The 23,977-nt window shown below is 39.9% G+C and overlaps 1 protein-coding gene across 2 annotated transcripts in view; it reads right to left on the bottom strand.

Annotated features, from left to right (window-relative positions):
• Positions 1-44: 44 nt before the first annotated feature.
• Positions 45-23,977, bottom strand: part of LOC103594831 (CUGBP Elav-like family member 2) — a 296,489-nt gene continuing 272,556 nt past the window's right edge. For both annotated transcript variants that reach the window (XM_008578108.1, XM_008578107.1), the window contains exon 3: positions 45-444. In XM_008578108.1, coding sequence (XP_008576330.1) covers positions 251-444 — 194 coding nt within the window. In that variant the 3' untranslated portion in view covers positions 45-250. The remainder of the gene's footprint in view (positions 445-23,977) is intronic.

Genomic DNA, 23,977 nt, shown 5'->3' with positions numbered 1-23,977 from the left:
CTGGTGAGTAAAAGCTTTTCCTTTTCCATTTGCTTCTCTTGTGTTGGGTTTTTTTTTTTTTTCCTTTTAAAACCTTAGCCCACCCAATACCCTTTGGCAGCTGCTGCTACCCAGTGGGGTCACTCTGATTTTCTAACCAGGGGACATGCTATTTGAGAGCTCTTCCTGTCAGCATTAATACCAGTGCTTCTTTATGGGCCAGCCAGCTGATCTGGCGGCTGTAGGGAGCAGAGGGGTCAGCACACATTCCTCAAAAGACCAAAGTCATTTTTGGCACTAAGAGCCTATAACTAGAACCTTCAGTTGAAAGGACCATTTTCAAGCAATAAAGTGATTTTGGTACAAAAGTAAACCGACTCACCCCAGGTAAAGTTTTAATATTGTGCAGTGCATTCTGGGCCTCAAGTGCAGCTTTTCTTGTATAAAATGTTACGAAACAACAACCTACAGAGAGAAATGAAAAGGTTTTAGAAATTTCTGTGAATGCTTTGCTTAGATATAACGGAGACTGTGGCGAACAAATAATCTACTTAAAAGGATGCACAATTTAAAAATAATAAAGTGTATGAGAACAGTAATAACAACATCTCAAGCTTTTACACAGTGCCTTTCATCCTAAATCATATTTATTAGCTTTACCCATGTTGGAGATCAATTCATAACTCTGTACCAACTATCTGGAATACAGCTATTCAGGAAGGAGGGTGGGAGGTGGTGGGAGGGTGAATGAGGTGTTAATGGGACTTGTGGCATATGTTTTAAATATGCCTGCGGCATTCCAACTGGCAGCCTTTTGACTCCCCACTTCCAAGAGCTGATGAGAGTCTAGGCTGAGTGCCCCTCCAAGGCAGACCAGCATATGCCCTCTTTCCAACCAACCCCTCCACCAAAGCGAATGGTGTTGCAGCCTCAGACCATTCCTTCTGCATCCTGAAGAATGGGTGACCCCTTCTTCAACTTGTTGAAAAATATTTAATCAGTATTTTTTTCTATCAGCTCACAGTTTCTCAGCACAACCAGGCTTAGAAAAAGGGCAAACAAAAACTTTAGAAATGTAAAGAAAAAAGATGCTGTCTTTAATCTGGGTTGTCTCTTGTAAGTTGGGTTGAGGAAAAAGTGCTGCAATGCACTCTCCAAGACTGTATTTTACTGCAACTTTACTAAAGACTCCTAACGCACGGAGCCAGAGAAGAGCTTTGAGAGGTACTCATATGCCAGGCACAGAGAGTAGCATGAGAGAAACGCGCAGCACTTAGGCATCAATATCAGTTCTACTTAGGGGAACGATGCAAATAAGATAAAGAGGAGAACAAAATGACACAGTTGCAGAGCAGTGTGCTGGCACTGCAAGCCATCAAAGGTTTAGAATCACACACTGGCATTCTGATTTCTCAAAATAAAAACTCATTCAAAGGAGTAGAGGAAAGTAAAGTACAATCCCACTCATACCCATTCCTAACGACATCTAAATACTTCTTCCTCATTTACAAAAGAAATTTGGAACCTTGTTGTCTTACACTTGATGGTAGTTGGAGTCTACCAAGATAAATATGCAAAACCTTCACCTTGCGGACAGAGTATGATCATAGCTCCATGACATTTAAAAAACTCCATGCATCCAAGGATCAGAAACTTTTCAAATATATCATTTGAATGAAGGTGGAAACTGAATATTTTGAAGTTTCTTTAAAGACTCATAGATGGTGCTATGGTTTGAATGTCCCCTCCAAAACTCATGATGAAATTTAATTGCCATTGTAACAGTGCTGAGAGGTGGGACCCTTAAGAGGTGATTAGGTCCTGAGAGCTCTGCCCTAATGAATGAATTAATGCCATTACTGAGGGAGTGGGCTCCTGATAAAAAGGATGATGTTGGCCCGATTTCCTCTGTCTCACATGTGCTTCCTTGCCATGTAATGCCTTCTGTCATGCTATTATGCAGTAAGAAGGCTTTTACCAGATGCAGCGCCTTGATCTCGGACTTCCCAGCCTCCAGAACCACATGCCAAATAAATTGTTCATTATAAATTACTCAGTCTGTGGTATTCTGTTATAGCAGCAGACAGACTAAGACAGATGGAGAGACTGGTCATTTTTAAATGAGCTTTTCACTCCAGCTCTTTTGACTTCTTTGATCAGAGTTCACTTGCCCATGCTGCTTAAAGGTAGACTTTGCACTAAATTAGCTTCATTGTTATAACATAAGCTCCAGAAAAGCTATGGGAATTCCTTCAAATCGAGGAATAATTGTAAATAGAAAAGTCCCAGCTTCTGGTAACCTATTGTAATCATTTTTTTTTTTTCCTTTTTTTTGTCTTTTTTACTGACCGGTAACGGGATCGCAACCCTCGGTGTCGCGCCCATACCGGGGACCGGCAACGGGATCACAACCCTCGGTGTTGCGCCCGCACCGCGCTCAACCAGTGAGCGGGAACCAGTCTCCACATAGGATCCAAACCCTCGGTGGGAGCGCCGCCACGCTCCCAGGCGGCGCACTCTCCAGTGCGCCACTGGGCTGGCCCTGTAATCATTTTTAGAAGAAGAAAAATACCAACCATGTTTCTGCAGTCTTGGTATAGAAAGAAAAACAGGAAATGCCTCCTAACTGCTTCCGACAGACAGACTCTCAGTAAATTCCACTGTCTCTGTTTCTGCAGTCTTGGTATAGAAAGAAAAACAGGAAATGCCTCCTAACTGCTTCCGACAGATAGACTCTCAGTAAATTCCACTGCGGGAACCAGTCTCCACATAGGATCCAAACCCTCGGTGGGAGCGCCGCCACGCTCCCAGGCGGCGCACTCTCCAGTGCGCCACTGGGCTGGCCCTGTAATCATTTTTAGAAGAAGAAAAATACCAACCATGTTTCTGCAGTCTTGGTATAGAAAGAAAAACAGGAAATGCCTCCTAACTGCTTCCGACAGACAGACTCTCAGTAAATTCCACTGTCTCTCTCCTTGGCTCATGGGATTTGCTTCCAGATAAGGAAGCAATGGGGAGGTTCTGAACTTCAACCTTGCCTAGTAATCAAAGTCTCAAAAAGTGGCAGAATTTGATAGTTTTAAGCAGGTAGCTTTTGGGGGTGAGATACGTTAGAAAGAAAGAAAGAAAAAAGACTTAAGGATGGAGCAGTTTGCTTGGCTGAAAAGTAGGAGTAAACTTGGGAGATGAGAAGCGAATGCCAGTTTGGGCATGCTCGGAGCCAAGAAAGAAAAGTTTAGATTGGGCTGAAAGAACAGCAGAATGATGGGGGAACTGAAAATGTGGTACTAAACACGATAAGACAAAATCAACAAAGAACAAAAATGATGTAAACTGAGGGAATAGTGTGCCTTCATATGTTGGGCCAACTTGAAGAGCACTGACCAACACACAGTGGTCTCATGAATAAAGCTCTCCTGCTTTAGACATCTAAACAAAATTCCTACCATTTCCCACTTCCTGAGAATCCACTGAGAAAGTGAAGTCCATTTGATATTTAGGTGTTAAAATGCTACCCTTGAGGAAGGGGATATTTAATTGTTCCTAGCTATTTACATCTTGGTGTAAATTTGACTACTTGAAGGCTTTTCCTCTTGAACAAAGTACTTCTTAGTGAATAGAAGGTGAGTGATTTTTGTTTGTTTTTGAGAAAGAAAGTTTGAAGGTGGTACCTGAGCAGTGTGAGATGGCAGGTGAAGAAGGGAAAGGAATGAAGAGAGGAGTCTAATGTACAGAACAGGACATGGGGACATACCTAAAATCTCAAACTCTTTCCAATTTCATCCAGGGTCCACTCTGCCTGTGCAACTGGTCTGGTGAAATCATGGACTTATCACCACAGATCCTCTTCACACTATGCACAGCTTTTAAATCTTTTACCATATAGCCATTTAAACAAAGACTTATAAGCTCTAGTTTAAGTGAACACATAGGAGAATATATTAGATAACATTGATGATATGCTTCCCTCACTGCTCATCTGCCCCGAACCCAATAGCTCTCATCTCCACAGGTGCCATGCTTGGCAAGCAAACTTGGAACCTTGGTGGGAATTCAAAAATGATGTCCCATCTCCAGGTGGACACAACTCCTTACTGCACAGCCCATGGCTTAGTGAGCAGAACTCAGGCTGGATTTCTATCCCTATTCCCAGTCTCAGCTGAGTACCATCCTGCAATGAACAACTTGTACAAGTGTGGGGGGCCTGGGACAGACTGGGGATATTACCCGAAGAATCTTCCTTTGGTTGTATACATTTGGTTCCTGAATGACTTAGGGGAACGTATCTTATGTTCTCTGTACCTTAGTTACTTTAGTTTCATTACCTCTAAATCAGTGAAAACCAAGTCTGCCCAAACCCCCACCCCAACTCCCCCCCAAAATTATGTGTACATATAGCCAAAGTATTCAATTCAGAATAAGAGAGTCAAAATTACTCTTTACCTTTATTGGGCTAAAAAAGTTTTACGCTATATTCAGCATGCATAATGATTCACTTAATAAAAAGTGTTTGTTAAATTACCTTAAAATTTGCAGTATAAATACCTCCAAATTTAAATGGTCACCTTAGATGCAGCAATTAGTGTTTTTGCCTCAGTGGGACTTCAGCTTGTACATTTCCAGAAATCAGACTGTTTCACAGATTGTTGTTTTTGTGAATAGTCTCCCAGCTAACAACCATAGTCTTTTGTTTTTATCACTCTATCATATCACTTAATATGCTCACTTAAACTGTGAGATTCATTGACCTGCAGATAACATTTCAATGAAGGAAGGGAGAAATATTATTATTTGCCCTAAAATGGTAACTATTATGACAAGGTCAGAGAGCTACTACAGATCCCAGAAAATCCATGAAGGCTCAACACAGATGAAATTTTCTTTCTTGCTGGCCTTCTCTGAATGTACACCTGTTAAGGGAATCACCTGTCTCTTAGATTTTCCCACACCAGCTGTAACTCAGGTCTGAAATGTACTGGATTCATTTCCAGGTCAGCTGCAACACCAGATGGCTCAGCAATTGGATTTAGAGGACAGCCTCCCTCCTTCTGCAGGTTCTGTTGCAAACGTCAGTGTAAGGTGGGTAGTTAAACATCTCTAATATCCACAGATGCTCTTCAGTGGTCAGTGGTTACAACAGGTGCCAGAGGGGATAGCCCCTCAGGCTTCAGCCTTTGTTCCTGGAAGCCCCCTCTCCCTACTGTCCATGGAGTGGACATAAAGGACCTGCTCAATGTCAAAGAAGACAAGAGACCAACCAAGGGGCTCAGGATCAGCAGAGGCTGATGCAGTCGGATGAGTCAGGAGCTTTAACAAATCTCAACTTGCTGCTTTGGCACACTGCTGGTAATCTGTGCTGCTTCACATTTTTCTGCTTTGCTCATTTGACATTGTCTAATAAGCACTTACACTTTACAATTTGTGCTACCTTTATCACTCATTCAGGAGTTTCTGTCAGTGGCAGCAGCCAAGTTGGAGAAGATAAACATGATGTTCCACGCCTAGGTTACTTTATGGTGACCCTCATTCAAAAAATTTCAACAATTCATTATAATGATATTCATAAAAGCTTTGGACTTTGGATACAAAAAAATTATTCTTCATGTGTCTGTTTATAAACCCCTTACTATCACTCCTTACCAGTACTTTTCAAACTCAGAGGTAAGTTAGGCACAGTGGTAAAACTTGAGAGGTGATTTCTGAACCAAGTACCAGTCTCAGGTCCGCACAGAGCCTAACACTTCCACTACTGATGACTTCTCTTTGGTTGATCACCAAAGGATTCTGATGATTCTGTATATATCTTAGAGGGGTAATACATTAAGTCTTACTTGCCATTAGCATCTCACTATGAATTAATTCTGCTGTTCAGCTTTGAAAATCTAGAAGAGCCCCTAGGAAAGGAACATGAGACAGAGAAAGTATAGAAGAAAGATCCTGGGGTACAAAGTGCTGTCTGTGAAGGCAGGCCTGTGTGAGGCCTCACAGTGAGCATTTGGGTGGTCAGGAAGCAACAAGAGACACTGGGCACAGAGGGAAGGAGAGCGGTACAAAGGAGTCACCCTCCTCAGCGTCCTGTCGGGGGGACTTGGAGCCTTTCACTACCCAGATTTCCAGAAATAGGTAAGTTTAGCAACACAGTTGCATATGTTCAGCTTGTAAAGCAATCTAATCAGTATTATAATTGTGAGATATGATTACACTATCATGTTTCAAAAGTTGAGAGTAGCAATTCCCAGTAGCTGAGCACTACACACTCCAAATGGGGTAGCTGGTGTCTGACTACATATTTTCACTAATAGTTTCTGCTGTCATAAAGAGTTCCCTCGGGTATTTTGCTAGCTTAATTGCTGGATAATTTGTGACACTGTCATGAGATTTTTGCTGTTTCCAAAGATAAAGTCCCAGACAAGGCAGGCCAATGGTACATGCGTACACATGTATGTATATATGTACATACACAACACACAGAGTAGTATATTTAAAATCACAAAGAAAACACTCAACTCTACTGAAAGACTTTAATTTTAAATGATCAAGTAGAGTTATCCTCAAAGAAACCATCTGGATTATCACAAATCTTTTCAAACCACAGCTGTTTCTCTTGAAAATCTTTACTTGGAAACTCTTGGTAATAATACTCACAGAAAAAAAAAATGTAGGGCCGGCCCGGTGGCGCACTGGATAGTGCGCCGCTTGGGAAGCGCGGCGGCGCTCCCGCCCGAGGGTTCGGATCCCACATACAGACCGGTTCCCGCTCACTGGCTGAGCGAGGCGCGGGGGCGACGCTGAGGATTGCAATCCCATTGCCGGTCCCCGGTCTGGTACGGGGGCAACACTGAGGGTTGCGATCCGTTGCCGGACACGGAAAAAAGACAAAAGACAAAAAAAAAAAAAAAAAAAATGTAATGCTTATGTAGAGATAACCAGTTTATAGCACAGTTTGCCCTGAGTCAAACAGCAATTTATTTACATTCTTCAGTGTGGAGGGTAGTGTAGACACAGCCCTAAAGGATGATAACAAAGATCAGATTTTAAAATTAATTCTGCCCTTAAGAAAACTGACACCATACTCATTAAAGAAATGGAACTAAGGTTTGATGCTCTGGAGACACCATTTTAAAAAGACAGTTTTCCTTAAGCCTTTGACTCTAAAATATGGGCAACAAGGCAGTTTTTTAAAAAAAATTATATCTGTGTGTCTATTTTTAAAGAATCCAGGTATAAAGACAGGAAATCAGTGACTTTAATGGTTTTCAATTATTGAAATAGTCAATCCTCAGATGCAGGGTAGAAATTTCAGATCACATGCAGACAATTTACACTCTACATGGCAGGAGCCAGCCCATGTATGGCTGTTATCAGCCAAACATTCCTTGTGCCTCTCCTGTAGCCACCAGCCTGGACTAAGGATAAATTCTCCTGTGTAAAATGTTCTCTTGAATGGCAGAAAGGGTCTTTTTGAAATGTTATAATTCTAATTGCTATTTCTTTATCTGATGTTACTCTTTAGTAATATTTTCTTTATGGAAAACTAGAGTATTTTCTGAAATACAAATAACTGCACAACTTGAGGACTGGAGAGAAGATGAAAAGTGATTCCTACAATTCTGTGGCTAAGCTGGTAAGGTAAAAAGTATTTCAGTTTTGGAGCTTACTGTGTTGTGCATGAGAACACCTGTCTCCCCTAAGTGAACTCTGTCCCAGGGTAAAGACAGGGGCTTGTCCATGTCTTCAAGGCCATTTGACATCTTAAACATATGAAATCTACTTTGTTTTGTGAATCTAAGCAAATAAACACTTGAAAACAGTCACAGAATGATCATTTGATGATTGAACCCCTTTGTTTTTTTTTTTAAACAAAGTAATAGTCCTGGCAGACAAATTCAATTCAAGATATATTTGAATTCAGGATCAACAAAGTCATCATGTTGTGAATCAAAAATTCCTTTACAGGCTGCCTTTGAATTCTAAGGGGCTGACAGATCAAGAGACTAAGGGCCTAGAAGGCTAAATTAATGAACTTGCTATGATTTTTTCCTTTCTGTGAATGAAGCTCTCTTTTGTATGCACATTTGCAAGCAAAGCAGGTGCCTGCTTTACACAAGTCGAATTGCAGTTGGGATCTTGGCTTCTTGTCAAGTCAGTAGCATGCAAGCCCGTTTAAGTCAAAAGAAGACATACTCATACTTGATTCCCCTTATAATCTATTTTCTCCTTTAATCTTAGCCACTATGTAGAGAATTTAATACTTTTTTCAGAGTCCAAAGGTGTTGATCTAAAGTTATACATTTTATGCTCAAGTGCATCTTTGACACACTACGGTTTTGACTATGAATCATTGGCTTCACCCCTGCCAAGACCCCCTACTTTCAGTTTCTACAAAACAGTTAAAGGTTCAAAAAACCCCATCAAAAATCCCCCGAATTAAATTTTTAAAGAAAACTTTGCATTGATCTTGAAAAAAAAAAAGAGGAGTCATTTTTCTGTGGCCTAGAAATGTAAGTATACCTTCAGCATCTTGATGCAAAAGACCATAATAAAATGCCATTCTTAGAAAGTACAAAGATGCTGGAGCAATTTGGTACCCTGGAGAGTCATAGATGTATCTCTTTCCTCAGCCCAAAGTCCACCCATCCAGAAGAACTGGTGCCGCCAGTTAAAAAACACATCAGATGTACTATCATTAACTTGTGGCCTCCACAATCCTAGGTTTTTATTCCTTTTACTTTGTCCTCAACACATTGCTTGCTCCTCAGGGTGCAAGACACGGCTTAACAAGTGACGCTACTGATTTCACAAGCCACCTTTAAAATTCAGTTCCCTTGCTGCTCAACACATTTATGTATTCCTGCTTATAATTTTTTTATTGTGGCTCCTCTGCCCTTGGATGCTGAACCAAGACAGCTGTAATGACATAAACTGAGAGAAAGAAATGAGAGGTATGAAAAAAGTGACAAGCAAAGCAAAAATTAGTTAGCTAAAGGAAGAACTTGTAAGATGAGAGGGGTTTGTTTTGCAATGCCCCACCCCAACCTTTAATTGCTTTAAACTAAAGACTAAGAAAAAAATAGAGGAACTTAAGGTGGCATTGCTTTCTCATGGTTTCTATGCTCCGTTGTAGGAGCACAGAATTTTACAAGCAGTAACTCTACCAGCCTAACCCTCCACCCATTTTACAGATAAGGAAAAGGGCAGTTCACAGGAAGTTAGCAGGCTGCCCCATTGCACAAGTAGTAACTAGCAAAACAAAACCATCCCAATAATTATTGGTTAATGAGCACCCTACAAGGTCAATGCCTATCATAAGGAAAACCTCCCTGAACCACCTCCAATAGGTTCCACCTTACTCTGAAGATCCTCACAGCTGCTTCAGACTCCTTTCCTGCCACCTAAAATGTCTTTTTATAACCTAAACCTCTCTTGTTTGAAATGTCTCTCCAACAGTCACCTAAGACAAACCTCCCCCTCCATCTAAAAGTGGGACTTCCATAGCTAGAACAGCAGCTACCCAATACAAATGCTTCATCCTGAGAAATGAACTTTTTTTGAAACTGTGTCCAATTAGCTTAGTTTTATAGAGTTTGATATAATTGGCACCCTGATGTAAAAAGCATTAGCATCTGGCCACTACCTAGGAAGCAGAGAAATGATGTTGCCATTCTCCTTTCAGTACTTGAATTATGTGGACACCACCACTGGGATTACCAAATGCTATCCCAAGGGAATCCCCTGGGAAACTTCTGCTGACAAAGCAGGGTCTGCAGTTCTTTCTGTGGCAGCCTGGAGCAGTGATCCAGTGCTCTTCCAACAACCCTGAATCACCTCCCCAGCAGGATTACTCCTAGACAGCAAATCTGAGTCAACTTTTCAGCCAGGGAGGGAACCATGATGTCACTGAGCTCAGTGGCAACCCCATACCTTCGCTCAGACTCTCCACCTGACACGTTAGGGCCACGTTTCTGTTCATTGGCCACAAGATCCAGGTTAATGCCAGCTTCTTGCTACCCTGGGGACTTCCCCCAGAGGAACCATCTTCTGTTACTCCCAGGTCCCTGTGAAGACAGGCACACTCTCTAAATCTTCTGCCAGTAAAATAGAGTTTCTTTTTTTTTTTTTTTACCTAGACTAAATTTACTGCATTTTCAAGCCTTTTGGGAAAGCAACTGAGGACTAATGTGCATAGCTATGTGTGTACTGCAACACTTCCTCGCCCATTATTATGTAAATACCAACTGAAGCACGACAAAGATAGAAATGATATCAAGGGCAAAACTGCTAGAATCTGCTTTTTCCTCTTCCCTGGTTCTCTGAAATAAGCCACTTACATTAAACCATTTTGAATGTCTAATAGCTGTAAAAGTATCTGAAGAATTTTAATGTCATCTTTTTTTACCCCGATGGGACAATCATTGCATTTAGATGTTTCCTGAACTCTCCTGCTCTGCTCTAAGCATCAGAGTGGTGAGTTTACAGGCCCAGCACATGTTTCTCATAGCGCCACGGGGACAGTGTGAAGAAGGCAAACAGTCTCCTTTGTTACAGAAACGTCATTTGACCTTTGGGATGAAAGATGATAAGGTAACAGATTTCATTACATCTTCTATTTTTCAAATACTAATTATAGAGCTGTAGGAAGACCATATTTTTCTCTAAAGGTAAGAAAAAGTTAATAACTTTAGGTCAAACGTAACAAGCCTACTAGAAGGCCATACTGGGCAGTTTCCTTAAGGTTGGTGTGAATGGCCCAACTCACTGGCCAGTCTCCCAGGAGTCCTGGTGGAGGTAGAGACTGGGTACCAGCGGAGATGGCGACAATGCTCCTTCTGCAAGGGCCAAGTGGCCTGAGCATGCCTTCAGGCAGACTGAACCAAGATAACTTCACGTATACTAAGGAAGGCCTCGCAGGGTTAAATGTGGTATAAGGTAGTTCTGTCTTGAATCCAATTAAAAAGGATTTACTTTCTATCGTACTGACAGACCTCATTAAAAGGAAGTTTCTAATATAAGGTTATTTCATAGCGAAGATTCTCTTGAGGATAGGATGGCATTATAATTAGGAGTCTAGTGGCAATGAGAGTAGGTTAAAATCATATCTATTTTCCTGTGATTCTCAGTTCAGCACACTGGGCTATTAGATGCTTCCAGGACAATCTCTTAAGTCTCAACTTCATTGTCCTGCTTCAGTGGTGCATCAACTTGTATTTGCTAGACTCAGAATACACATCTGTGATTGTTAGCCCAAATAAAATACAGCCCAGAGCTGAATCTCAGCACATATTAGCAGTATTATAACTTTTTACTGTTATAGGTGTGCCTGAACTCTCAAAAGGGGCATTTGCAATCCAGGGTAGAATAAGGTTTTTTTTTCTGGAATTGGAATGAGGAAGTTATCTACTTCCTCATTCTGGTCTTTACAGTCAAAGCAAAATGGAGAGACAAACCCTTTGGCTACAATAGAATCAGAATGTTAGGCTCAAGAAAAGATTTGTCCTTATCTTAGATTTTTTCTTGTGGTATATAACTCTGTAGAGCTAATATTTATGACCATTATAACTGCCTCCAGCCCACTGCAACCATAACTAAGCCACATTTCATGTGCATGTAGAAGAGGGAGGGAGATATTTTTCCGTACTGCTTGGAACAGTGGAAATCATACAAAAAATTCACTTTTGGAGCTAAGTATAAATTGGTCCTTGTGTTCTCATGACAGATATAATGAGTTTTCTAAGTGATACTGGATATTTCTCTCTTGCTTCATTCATAATCTCTACAGTAAGTCTAGGCTAGTCATGTCTTATTATCTCAGACTGACCGGGTATTTGAAAAATGACTTCACCTCTTTACACCTCTTTCTTATTTATGACATGGGGTTAGTAATAGCAGATATTACACAGGCTTATTATATTAAATGAGATAATTTATAAAATGTATAACACAGCTTCTGGCCTACACATAAAAGTGCATAATAAATGTTAGAGGTTATTATGTATCTTAAATTGATCATATTTCTCCATAAGCCTGAGCCCAAACAGACCCTCCACAGGTTCTGTTAGAGGCAGGTAATTAAGGCACAGGCAGCATTACCCTGATTTTATGACAAATTAAACAGCTACAGAAAGATAGCATCAACACGCATGCCACACATGGAGGTGCTCCCAGTTGGTCTCTGGATGGAAGGGAGGGCACGTGAGGCTCTTTTCTAAGTGATGACCACGAATCCTTTAATAGGGTTTAGAATTGATTTTGTTGTCTTGCTTTCTGAAGTAATTACTTGGAAGCAGCCAAGTTCTCCCATTTGCATGGCCTTTGAATACTCTGAACATCCATTTACACGGCCTCTAAATAGTCAGTCAATTTTAATGGAATCATTTTGATGACTTTCCTATTCAGGGTACAACAAAACTTTCCCAAACTGTACACTCTATGTTATGCCCCCAAGAGGCAAAAATTTCCTATATGTGAAATAAAACCTGTTGCTGTCTAATGAGCGCACCTGGGTTTCATTACTATAAAAGGAGTTTAACCACAGATTTGTTACTTCCCTTTATTTCAGCAACAATAGAAAAAGAAAAAAACAACAACCCAGCAACATTGGGCTTTGCATGAAGATGTGGTATCCTAAACATCTAGGATCAGGGGAGGAAAAGAAGGAAGATATCAGGTGGAAGACTGGGGCATGGACCACCCAGTGTGATAAGCACCCCTCAGACAAAGGGGTTCCCAGTGGCTGGATTTCATTCTGAGAGTCCCCACCACACATGATACGATGCAGGAAAAGATCACTCAGTGCCTGATAAACCGCTGTCTTCACTGTGGCTCTGCTGTTTCTTTATTCTCATGCCACTACATCTAGGATCAGGGGAGGAAAAGAAGGAAGATATCAGGTGGAAGACTGGGGCATGGACCATCCAGTGTGATAAGCACCCCTCAGACAAAGGGGTTCCCAGTGGCTGGATTTCATTTTGAGAGTCCCCACCACACATGATACGATGCAGGAAAAGATCACTCAGTGCCTGATAAACCACTGTCTTCACTGTGGCTCTGCTGTTTCTTTATTCTCATGCCACCCTAACAATCATCATAGTTCTTTGAGGGTGGCTACCATGTCTTTAGACGTCCTTGTCTCCCCACCCCTCCCTGCCATCCCCACTCAGGGCATAGTATGGTGCTAAGCATCTAGGTTCCTATTAAATACTGAGGGACTGGCTCTCCTTAGGGCCTTTTCCCATCTGCTCACCCTGTAGGAACAGGGTTTTCTTTTAGACTTTGTGTTCCACCAGCCTTTCTGATTCGAGGTTCTAATAGTAGTAAAAACAGTCTACACAACACTCTTTAGCCCATTTTCCAAGAAATGATTCCGGTTTAGTTTACCAATTTCTGGCCTAAGATAGGTATGGTTTAATGGTTAGGTAAGATTGATTTTGTTTAATCCATTTAGTAAGATAATGTATAAATGGTGCTAACCCCAGAATCTGGTGCACGGAAAACATCATATAAAGGTTGGCTTCTTTTCTTCTGTATACTGTATGATATAATTTTAGGGGCACCACAGAGCCTTTCTCTGTATCTAGGGTGATCAAATAATTCATCATCCAAGTGATGGCACATTGAAGATGGAGGGGAGAATGTTAATAATAATCCTGGGACCACAGATGAAAACCAGAGCTGTCACAGGCAAACACTGCAGATACCCTCCTCTTTTGTCTTCTCTCCCAGTCTTTCCTCTCCTCCTTTGAGCTTCATCCTTTTAGTTTGAAGCTGAGATTCATATTAAAATAAAAATTTCTCAGAAGAAACAAACAATGTAACCTATTTTCCCAATGATTTATACTCTAGTGTAAATAAACCTATGACTTTGATAAGAGTGTATACAGTGAGAATACAGGTGCTGGGGCATGAGGTAGTACCATGAAAGAGGAAAAATGACCCCAATCAAATGAGGTGGCTGTGGAGAAAGTGACAAACTTTAGTCATATTGTAATTTTGACAAGGGCTGGTCCTAATTTGACTGTGATCAACTTTAAATGCTGGACTGAAGAGAGAAAAGTGATCTTGGCAACTATCTAGGTTAGTTTTTATTTCTAGTTAAAGAAAAGGAGGCACAAAGAGGTGGTATCTTGACAGAGTCAACTCCCTGGTTAGTGACAAAGCCTGGGCCCAGTTCCAGTTGGGTAGACTTACTCTTGCCAAAGACTGCCCTGCTTTTTCATTGCTCTAAACCTCTAACCAGAGATATAGTGAGCATGGCTTTCCATTTTTCAGGAAATTAAATAAGTATAACTGATTATGGATATAAGAAAAATATAATACACAGTCCCTGCACTTGATGTGCCTGAAATTTAGCTGCAGTTAACTGCTCATTTGTTAGCAGTTAGAAAGAAAATTCATCTTTGCCATAAAATCTCTCCCTAGAACACCTCAGAGGGAAAAGTGAAATATTTCCTTGATTTCAGGATTACAGAAAAGTCTACATGCCACACACAGATTGGCAGCCACTGGGTTTCATCCTAAGAAGAACATGCCATAGATCAACCTTCCTCGTGCCTCCCGTACACAGAAGTAGTATTTGATCTAAAAACTTCCAGAAATATTTCCTTGATTTCAGGATTACAGAAAAGTCTACATGCCACACACAGATTGGCAGCCGCTGGGTTTCATCCTAAGAAGAACATGCCATAGATCAACCTTCCTCGTGCCTCCCGTACACAGAAGTAGTATTTGATCTAAAAACTTCCATTTTTGCCAATCATTGCGCCAATGACACTTATTCTTCTAACAACTCTTTAGAAAAAAGAGAAAAGAAATATCCCACAGGCTCCTATTTCTTCCGTAGGTGACTAAATGAAGATGAATTTCTAAGTCTTCTAGCCCTTTCGGACTTGGGTCACCGTTTGTTTGGATATCAAACAAACACACATGGTTATGAAGATGGGGTGGGAAGAAAGGCATGTTGTAAAACACTCTGCAATGAGTTAAAAAGCTCTAGGCAACAAAGATCATTTATATGATCAAGGCTCTGCTGTACTCTATTGCTCCTAATTGTGCAGATAACAAATGATAATAATACTCTTTGTAGGTAAAAGAGATTTTCTCCCACCACTAAGGGTCCTACAGTCCTAAATTATATTTTATAACAAGAAGATCAATAGCTGAGGCAATGCAAAAAGTGGATATTCCAAACATCTTCTTAATAGGTCCTGGAATACTTTTGATGTTAGTAAGAAGATGACTTATCTTCCTGAACATAATTGTCTTAGGCTAACATCAAAGTTGGTTTGAATTCCTTGAGCACATTCCAATTTGTTGAAAGAGACGAGGCCCACGTGACTGCTGGATAGTGTGGAGAAGGCAGTCTAGAATCCAAATTTGCTGTGAAAATCTCACCAAGCAGACACTCCACATATGTGTCATTCTTCTGGCATATTTGGAAGGATGGATGGACAAGTTTTCCATCCTTCATTTTTGAGATAACTAATTTGTGGTCACTAATAAATAATTCAACGACTGTTTGCCCAAGATATTTATGCTTTTAATTTCCATGATGGTAGGTTTCAGAATGATTCAATATTAAGACAGGAGGGAGGGAAAACCCTGAGATTTCATTACTAGTCAATCTTATACACTGACCTACATGTATAAAGAGCTGTCAAAAGGTGATATATGCCGAGGATTTGATCTGAACCATAAAATCACCATATGTCAAAATGACTGGTAAGCTTGGTCAGCTAAATGAAACAATCAGCTAATTCAAGAAAAATGCAGGCTGAAACAGATGTATTAGTGTTACATGGTACAGTCACAGTATAATCTTGTCTATATAATAAGGCCAAATTCTAAGACAGAAGATAGTTAAGGGTGTCAGGAGTTATGTTTCACCCATTTAGATTGCCAAAATTCCTTATAACATAGGATTCTCAGCAGAAGACTGCAACAAATACACAAAATACCTTTCTATAATCTACTTCCTAAAACAGTGTTTCTCAAACGTTCCTGAAGGTAATAAAATAACTGGAACCACCAGGTCTATCAGCTCAGGCTTTTCAGGGGAAAGGCCTGGTAATCTGTATGACAGTGTCCCCCAGATCCTCTAGGAAGTCTGGGAAATTATACAACAAAGGACACCTGTGACAGAGATTACCAGCTGTCTATAGAAATCCATTCTCTCTTTCCACAGTGCCAGAATTGTAGCAGAGCACACGGTGAAACCCCACTTGCTAGTCTCCTGCCATGTGATTATACATATTCCAAGGGAATGTGAGAGGAAGTGACATTTGCTGCTTCAGGGCCAGGACTTTGAATAGAACAGATGTGACTCCTCCATACTTTTTTACTTTCCTTTTCTTCTGGATGAATGCAGATGGAAAAAACAAAAAGCCCCCAGCAATGACAGAGCCATAAAATGAAGAAGGCTGGATCCCTACATTATCACGTGGAGGAGAGCCACCCACCAACCAAGAACGCCCATAAAGGATTCTCAACATGAGCAAAAAACAAACTTCTACTGAGTTTTAAGTCCAAATGTATTTTGGGGTGTATTTGTTATAGTTTAGCCAATCTTGATCACTACAATACCCAGTGGTGAAAAAAACACAACAAAAACATAATTGAAACAAAGACTACAATGAGCATGTCAGGGCTGTCTCTGCCTTGCACCTCCCGCACATTTTCAGAGGATACTGAAGATGGCCATATCAAAAACATTCCAGAAGGATCAAAGTTAGTATGTTCTAAAGTTTGGTTTCAGAAAATTAGAAGATGGTGAACGGCTCTAGAGAAGTCAGGTGGATAAAGCAAGTGACACATTTAAACATGTATTTATAGTTTCTTTATGAGAACACCCACTTTCTGAACAAACCACTTGGTAAAATTGATCAGACTGAGAGGAGGACTTACTTCCTGACAGACATATCTAACAATTTCATCATTACTGATGAACAATTCTTAAATTTCATTTTCTCACAGAGGAAAAAACTTACATGGCTAGATTTAGCCCACAAATAAACACAACAGTTAATTTCTGCCTTCTTTTTCAACCTTTTCTCCCTTCCTTTGTTAGCACTTCTCAAAGTGCTGATCCAATACTTCAGGCTTATCCCCATTTCCTCTACCACTTCTCTAGCCTGCAGCAGTTTCAAATGACTCTGGGGTCCAGATAAGCAGGCTGGCGCAGAGAGGTACAGAAGTCTGACCTAGAGATGTCTCAGGGTGTCTGGGCCAGCATGGCAAAGGAAAGAGGCAGTATCCTGTACCATTTTCCTAGGGTAAGCTGCGAGTTAGTAAGTGGAGTTAAGATCTTTTGGTATCTAGGTATCTAGTTAAGATTTAAAACTCTGTAATTGTTTTAAATCTTCCAAAGTATTCATGAAAATAAGCACATGCCCATATACAAAAGAGTATAAGAAATATCAAGGGGTATGCTATGAAAATCTAGAGAACTGGTAGTAAATTTAATAAACTTACCTCTCTTTTACCACCCCCGGCCCTTGGTTGGGATTTCATGTAAATGTAAATAATGTAAAAGATACAAAGTATCTTTGTTAGATAGATGCTCTTACCCTATTAGGACTTTGATGTAGGAACAAAGAAAAATTAACGTTTGGAATGAATGTAAAGGTGAGGTTGAACATAAGAGAGATACCTACATATAAATGTGAATGCAAACCCCAAAATTTTGTAGGCATATTGGAAATCACATAGGCCAATTGCTTCTTGAAATCTATTTGTAAAACTTCTTTAGTGGTCCCAAAGAGTTAATATACTCCCCTGAACCTTGAACCTTTTCTCTTACCACTAAGGTGATATCTGGAATGTTTGGTGAATTTTAATATCACTCATTCTCAACCACAACTAGAAACCTGGAAGACCTGTCAAAATCTGTCCCTGGAAGATTTGTCCTAATATATATTCTCTGGAGCATATTCCCATGACCCAGTTTTGTGACACCAGTGCTGGAGCATATCTGGGTGCTGAATGCTCTGGAGAGCTCCCAGGCGAGAAATTCAGGCCTCCAATTAGAACACTTCCAGGTTATCTGAAGCTTCAAGACACTGACTGGTTTTATCTCATTAATCTTCACCGCATCCTTTGTTCTATGCTAAGCCTTCCCTCAGTATTGCTGCTTTACAGAAGCAATAACTAGATTTTGTGGAGAATAAAAAAAAATTCTAAATTTCTAGCCATCAAGGCTAACTTCATGCCTGTCAGCAGCTTTTAAAATATTGATGGCTTTTTCCTCATAACAGACAAGCCGAGTGGAGTCTGGAGAGCCTGCTCTAAACTGTGACTAGCAATGAACTCCGTGTAATTGACTGTGTTTCTCAAGAGAAAGCGTACTCAGAAAGGTGTGTGGGGGGAGGACAACATGTATCCAGTATCCATCCCCATTTCTAGGCCAGATTCATCTAATGCAAGCTCTAGAAAGTCCATGACATATAGGCCTTCTCTGTTCGCAAGCTTGACATCTACTTTTGGCAGTTCTGGTCAGGTAGCAGTAGTAAGCAGGGACCACGCTCACATAATGACAGAAAGAAGTGTCTGGCTAGAGGGTTGAGTTTGTTTAGAAGCGATTAGCTATATATTCTAGAGGGAAAGAAAAAGGAGCCAAGAAATGACTAGCAACTGATTCAGGGAGAGGAAGAAAACATCACAGAAACAGGGAGAAACATCTTGTACCACCTTCTTAACCAAATAGCTTCTAACTAGTCTCCAGTTAAAGATGTCGGTGCCAGAGGTCATAATCTTGAGTTCTAATAAAACTATTCAATTCTTCCTCAATGATCTCTCCTCTGTAAAAAATAGTCAACAACTGTACATCAGCCTATTCTCAGCTTCTACAATCCCCAGCCTATAAGGTATCCCTGGTTACCTGACAGGTAACCACTCTTGGTCCACAAGATGAGAATTGTTCCCCAATACATTTCACTGTATTTCACTATTATACATTGTATTTTTACACTATTATCTCAAAAACTCATGTTCTACAGACAGGTAACCACTCTTGGTCCACAAGATGAGAATTGTTCCCCAATACATTTCACTGTATTTTACTATTATACATTGTATTTTTACACTATTATCTCAAAAACTCATGTTCTACGTTCATGGAATTGAAGACCATCATATTAAGTAAGGCAGGCTCAGATCAACAAACTGCATGCTCTCATTCATATATGAAGTTTTTAAAAAAGTGGTTCTCCTAGTGGTTGAGAGTAGAATAGTGGTTATCAGAGGCCGGGAGGGGAATGGGGGCAGAAGGGAGGGGAAGTGGTTGATTAATGGGTACAAAGCTACGTTATATACCCTAGGTGAATCAATGTACCATATATGCATGTACTGAAACAAACTGTACCCCACAGATATGTACAAATAAATGTTAAAGGGAAAAAAAACCTTATGTTTTAATTACAGTTTGAAGACAAGCTGTGCAATCTAGTTGGCAGAACTTTATATAAAAGACTTTGAGTGTTGGGTCTTCCTCGAAACATCAATTACAGTCTATGGATCACCACTAACATTTTTGTAAACAGAAATAATTATCCTTAGAAACTACATAGTTTAAAAAAAAATTCAGGTTTGTTCAAAAGCTGGCTATAAAAGCAGCTTGTTAAAAAATGGATACTGGTTTAGATTTTAAAAAAAATCTACATTCTGTAAGACATACTACAATTTTGTTTGCTTTCAGAGCAAAAGAAAACTCTTAAGTATCACATCCATATTTTCAAGGGGTCTACCTATGTTTAGATGAATGAATGAAAATCTATTCTAATTAAGTTTATCTAAAAACAAAGATCAAAGGTAAAAAAAGACACTGGTAATAGACTAAGTGCTCTGTCTCCTAGGTCTTGCCCTAAGCTTCCAGACTCCTAGGAGGTCTAACCATCACAATTCATGTTTCCCTCTAAGAAGATAACAAAACAGAACTATCCAATTCAGGAAAGGGCTTGCTAAATGCAGCTTTTATCAGTCAATGCATTTGGTTCCCACGTTAACTACAGCAGAATAATTATTTTTGAGATTGTACTCTGCCACACAGAATAGAATAAGCTGGAACACCAGGAGATAACAAACTGATTACACAGCCTTCTTTTAAACATTTCATCAGTCTTAGAACAGCAGATAAAACAACTATTTCATGTGTACCAGCAGGTTCCAGCTTAACCTGGCAGAGTTAAAAACTGTGGAACCACATATCAGCTGATTCCAATTTAAAGCAATAAATCACTGGTAAATGTTGACATAGTTATATGGGGGGTCTGGTTACCAACTGACAGTTACTGTAAGTTGCAATCCAACTTCCACATTGAAAAATATAGTATTTTGCAACAGCCTTGAGCTGCCACAAAAATACACTTTTAAAAGGGTAATAACAGAAAAACACAAAGAAATAAACTGTCAGCATCAAAAAGGTACAGAAGCGTCCTTAAAAAGAAATGAATTAAAATCAGCAGTAAATATATACCAATAAACTAAACATGCAGGAAATGCAACAGAGATTGCTCACAAGCCCTAAATATCAGATACCTGTTTGGGAATAAAGATATGAGAGCTGCTTCCCCCCCCGCCCCCGCCCCCCCGCCACTGACTGTGCAAGTCAAACAGAAGTGAGTTTCTATTCAGTGCATCAAGTAAGGAAGCCCAGAGGACGGTCTGTGTTACTTCCACTGTGTACTGTTGAACAGAAAAGGGGCTCATTGAGAGATGACTAATAAATACTGCTGCTTTCACTGGAGGTATTAGGCAACCTGGACACTAAATTGTATTCTGGAGAGTACAGAAAATGACTTTTGTTTTCTTTTCCCCCAGTGACATTTGATAAGGCTATTTGCTACCCTGTATCTGCTTATTTTATGGGAATTGAAACTTGAGAAAATGGATGCTACTTAAGCCACAAAACCTTTTTTGCACATGCTGTTGTACATAAAAATGGAAGAGTCCTGGATCAACAGTCCCTTTGGTATAACTGAAAGAGTCAGAGATGGCAGCTTTAGTCCCATGTCTCTCAGCATGGGTTAAGTTATTGACCTCCTTCAACCACAGATTCCTTTTCTGTGTAAAACAAAGATGCTAATCCCCACCTCACTTATTCACTAGGCCAACACAGGGAATAAATGAGACAGTGATGTGAAAATGCCCTATTAGTAGATGAATTCTATACAAATGTAAGTTATTATCAAACAGGGTATCTAAAGTCTCTAGTTTAAAAAACTCAGACCCACCATAGCAGAAGCTAAGTAGCTTTCAGCAAGTTATTCCCCACATCTTCATTTTCTTCCTCTGAAAAGCTGACTCTGCTCACTTGCTTCATAGGGTTACTGTGGCATGGTTGGTCTAAATGATTCTAACTTACATATTCATGGATTTATAGGATAATACATTTGCTATCCAATAAAAATAGTCCAATTATGAATTCAGACTATATGCAAATGTAAAGGATTAAGTAATTCTCAAGGAGCTAATTTTTTCCCACGAAGTGCTCTTTTACCATAGACGTGGACAAAGGAGGTGGACAAATGAAGACTCTGTTCTGCCATGTTCAAGAAAAAGTATTAATATTTTGTGTGACTGCATCTGTGAATGAAGACATTCAAAAAGCCATTATGTTTTCAACTTAGGTTAATAATAAGGCTATTTTTCCATCCACTCCTTGGCACAGCTGTAATGTTCTTGGCCTCAAGTGGGAGGCAACGTGGAACAAGGAATCAGAAGATAAATGATATTACAGCATACCAGTGCTCATATAACTATTACCAGGTTGGAAGTGGCTGCTCACTGTCTTAGTGACTGTGACTCCATTTTTTCCCTTCTTCTCTAGCAATCGTGCAGTTGTGGTGCCAAGGCCTGCCAAGATACCTTGGTTTATAGTGCCTAGGCAGTGGTAAATTAATTTTTGTCCTAATTCCAACCAGATGCCAGCCCTAACTTAAACCATAATTTATCTCCTGTCCTGTTTTCTTCAGTGGCACTATTTTCCACAAGCATTGCTATTGGCCTGGATAAATGATACAGGTTCATGCCCAATGATCAGGGAACAGAAATGGATAAAAAGAAATGATACCTAAGCATGGCTTTAAGGACCTCCCGACCCAATGTAGCAAAAGTACAAAAGCAGGAGTCAGGGAATACCAAATTTTACTCACTGCCTTTCGGAATGACCTACTGCACACTAAATCTCCTCTTGGTGCCTGCTGTGTTTCTGTTCTCTCTGGTGCAGAAAAATGAGCCAAATAGCAGCTAACACTCTCAGAAAGCACTTTGGGGATATTCTAGGAAAAGGACAGTAAAAGTGCCAAGTGTGACATTACTCTGTTGTAACAGAATGAGAAATATTATCACACCTAGCAGTGTGATAGGAGGTGAGTTTAAGTTCACAGTTGAACACTGACTACAAATATCATAGATTTCTATAGCTTTTGAAAAAGCACTTCAAAAGCTCCTTCTGAACTATGCAGGGAAAGGCATTATTTTCCCTGTTAAAATGAGATGGGACTAGTGCCACAGGATGCCAAAAAGTGGCCCACTGAAAATTATAATTCAGGGCTGGCTGGATAGCTCAGTTGGTTAGAGTGTGATGCTGGTAATACCAACATCTAAGATCCCTTTACTGGCCAGTTGCCAAAATTATATACATGTATGTATTTATGTACGTATATATGTGTGTGTGTGTGTGTGTGTGTGTGTGTGTGTGTGTGTGTGTGTGTGTGTGTGTGTTTATTAAATTCAGAGCAGAGGCCACTGAAATCAAAGCTCACCTCCATTTCTTCCTGAGATTATAGCTTGTCCAACAAAGAGCCATTGATATTTTTGTAACCCAAATGGCACTATAAAATATGAAGGATTATTGTTTTCTGTGAAACAGCAAATAAAAATTGAGTTGAATTTCTCCATGGTAAATAATACTTATGGTGTGTGCAACCAATATCACTTTCTTCCAGATTCAGAAACTGCCATTTAACTCTGAATTCTGTTAAAATTTACCATTACATTTATAGTAAAATAGTAAAATATATTAACATTGATCTTTGCTAAAATAACAAAAGGGGAGCTAAGGTTAGGGAAAGTTTACTTAAAGGATAAAGCAAATTTATTTTAAAGTAGTTTCCTTTACTTTTCTTCCTAACTTTCAGTGATCAGTATTTGGAACTTATATGTTTCAGGATACCCTTTGCAGAAAAAAGACTTACTGATTGATTCTAAAGGGCTAGAAGAATGCAAAGGTGTAGACCTAATTGGTTATTGGGCAATGACCAATTTTTTTTTATTTCAAAATTTTAAGTTTTCTCATTTTTCATCTCAAAATGAAAACTGAATTTAAAAATCTTTATTTTTAAAAGCTTGAAGTAAAAAACTAAAAAATTATAAAACAGTGAAAGCACCAAAAGGAGAGTTTTAGGATCGTATATCTAGTCTCTGATTTACCAAATTCCTAGCTATGTGACCAGTTCCTAAACTGTGTAAATCTCAGCTATCTCATTCACAACATGAAGATGACTGGACCTTCTTAGCATTTTTCCTGGATTTTACTGAGAATTAATACTTTTTAAATCTATAAATGTGAAGCATCATATAAGCAAATATGTTCCAGAATTTCTTGGAAAAGCTATTCCATTAACAAAATACTATAAACACGCATAAAATCAAACAGTGTCTTAAAAGATCATATTCCTTGGAATTACAATGTGCGAATTAAAAAAATAAAATTTAAAAAAATTTAAAAATTGAACAAGGTCATATTCTTTTGTTTTAACGGCATCATGACATTCTCACAGCAAAAAACTATATTGGACCCTCAAAAGGTGTATCTCTAGGGCCGGCCCGGTGGCGCACTGGATAGTGCGCCGCTTGGGAAGTGCGGCGGCGCTCCTGCCCGAGGGTTTGGATCCCACATACGGACCGGTTCCCGCTCATTGGTTGAGCGAGGCGTGGGAGCAGCGCCAGGGGTTGCGATTCCGTTGCCGGTCCCCGGTCCGGTACGGGGGCAACACTGAGGGTTGCGATC

The sequence above is a fragment of the Galeopterus variegatus genome, unplaced genomic scaffold (assembly GCF_000696425.1).
Source record: "Galeopterus variegatus unplaced genomic scaffold, G_variegatus-3.0.2 Scaffold1631, whole genome shotgun sequence".
Lineage (NCBI taxonomy): Eukaryota > Metazoa > Chordata > Mammalia > Dermoptera > Cynocephalidae > Galeopterus > Galeopterus variegatus.
The sequence above is the reverse complement of the archived record's forward strand: the minus strand, read 5'-3'. Positions and strand labels throughout refer to the sequence as shown.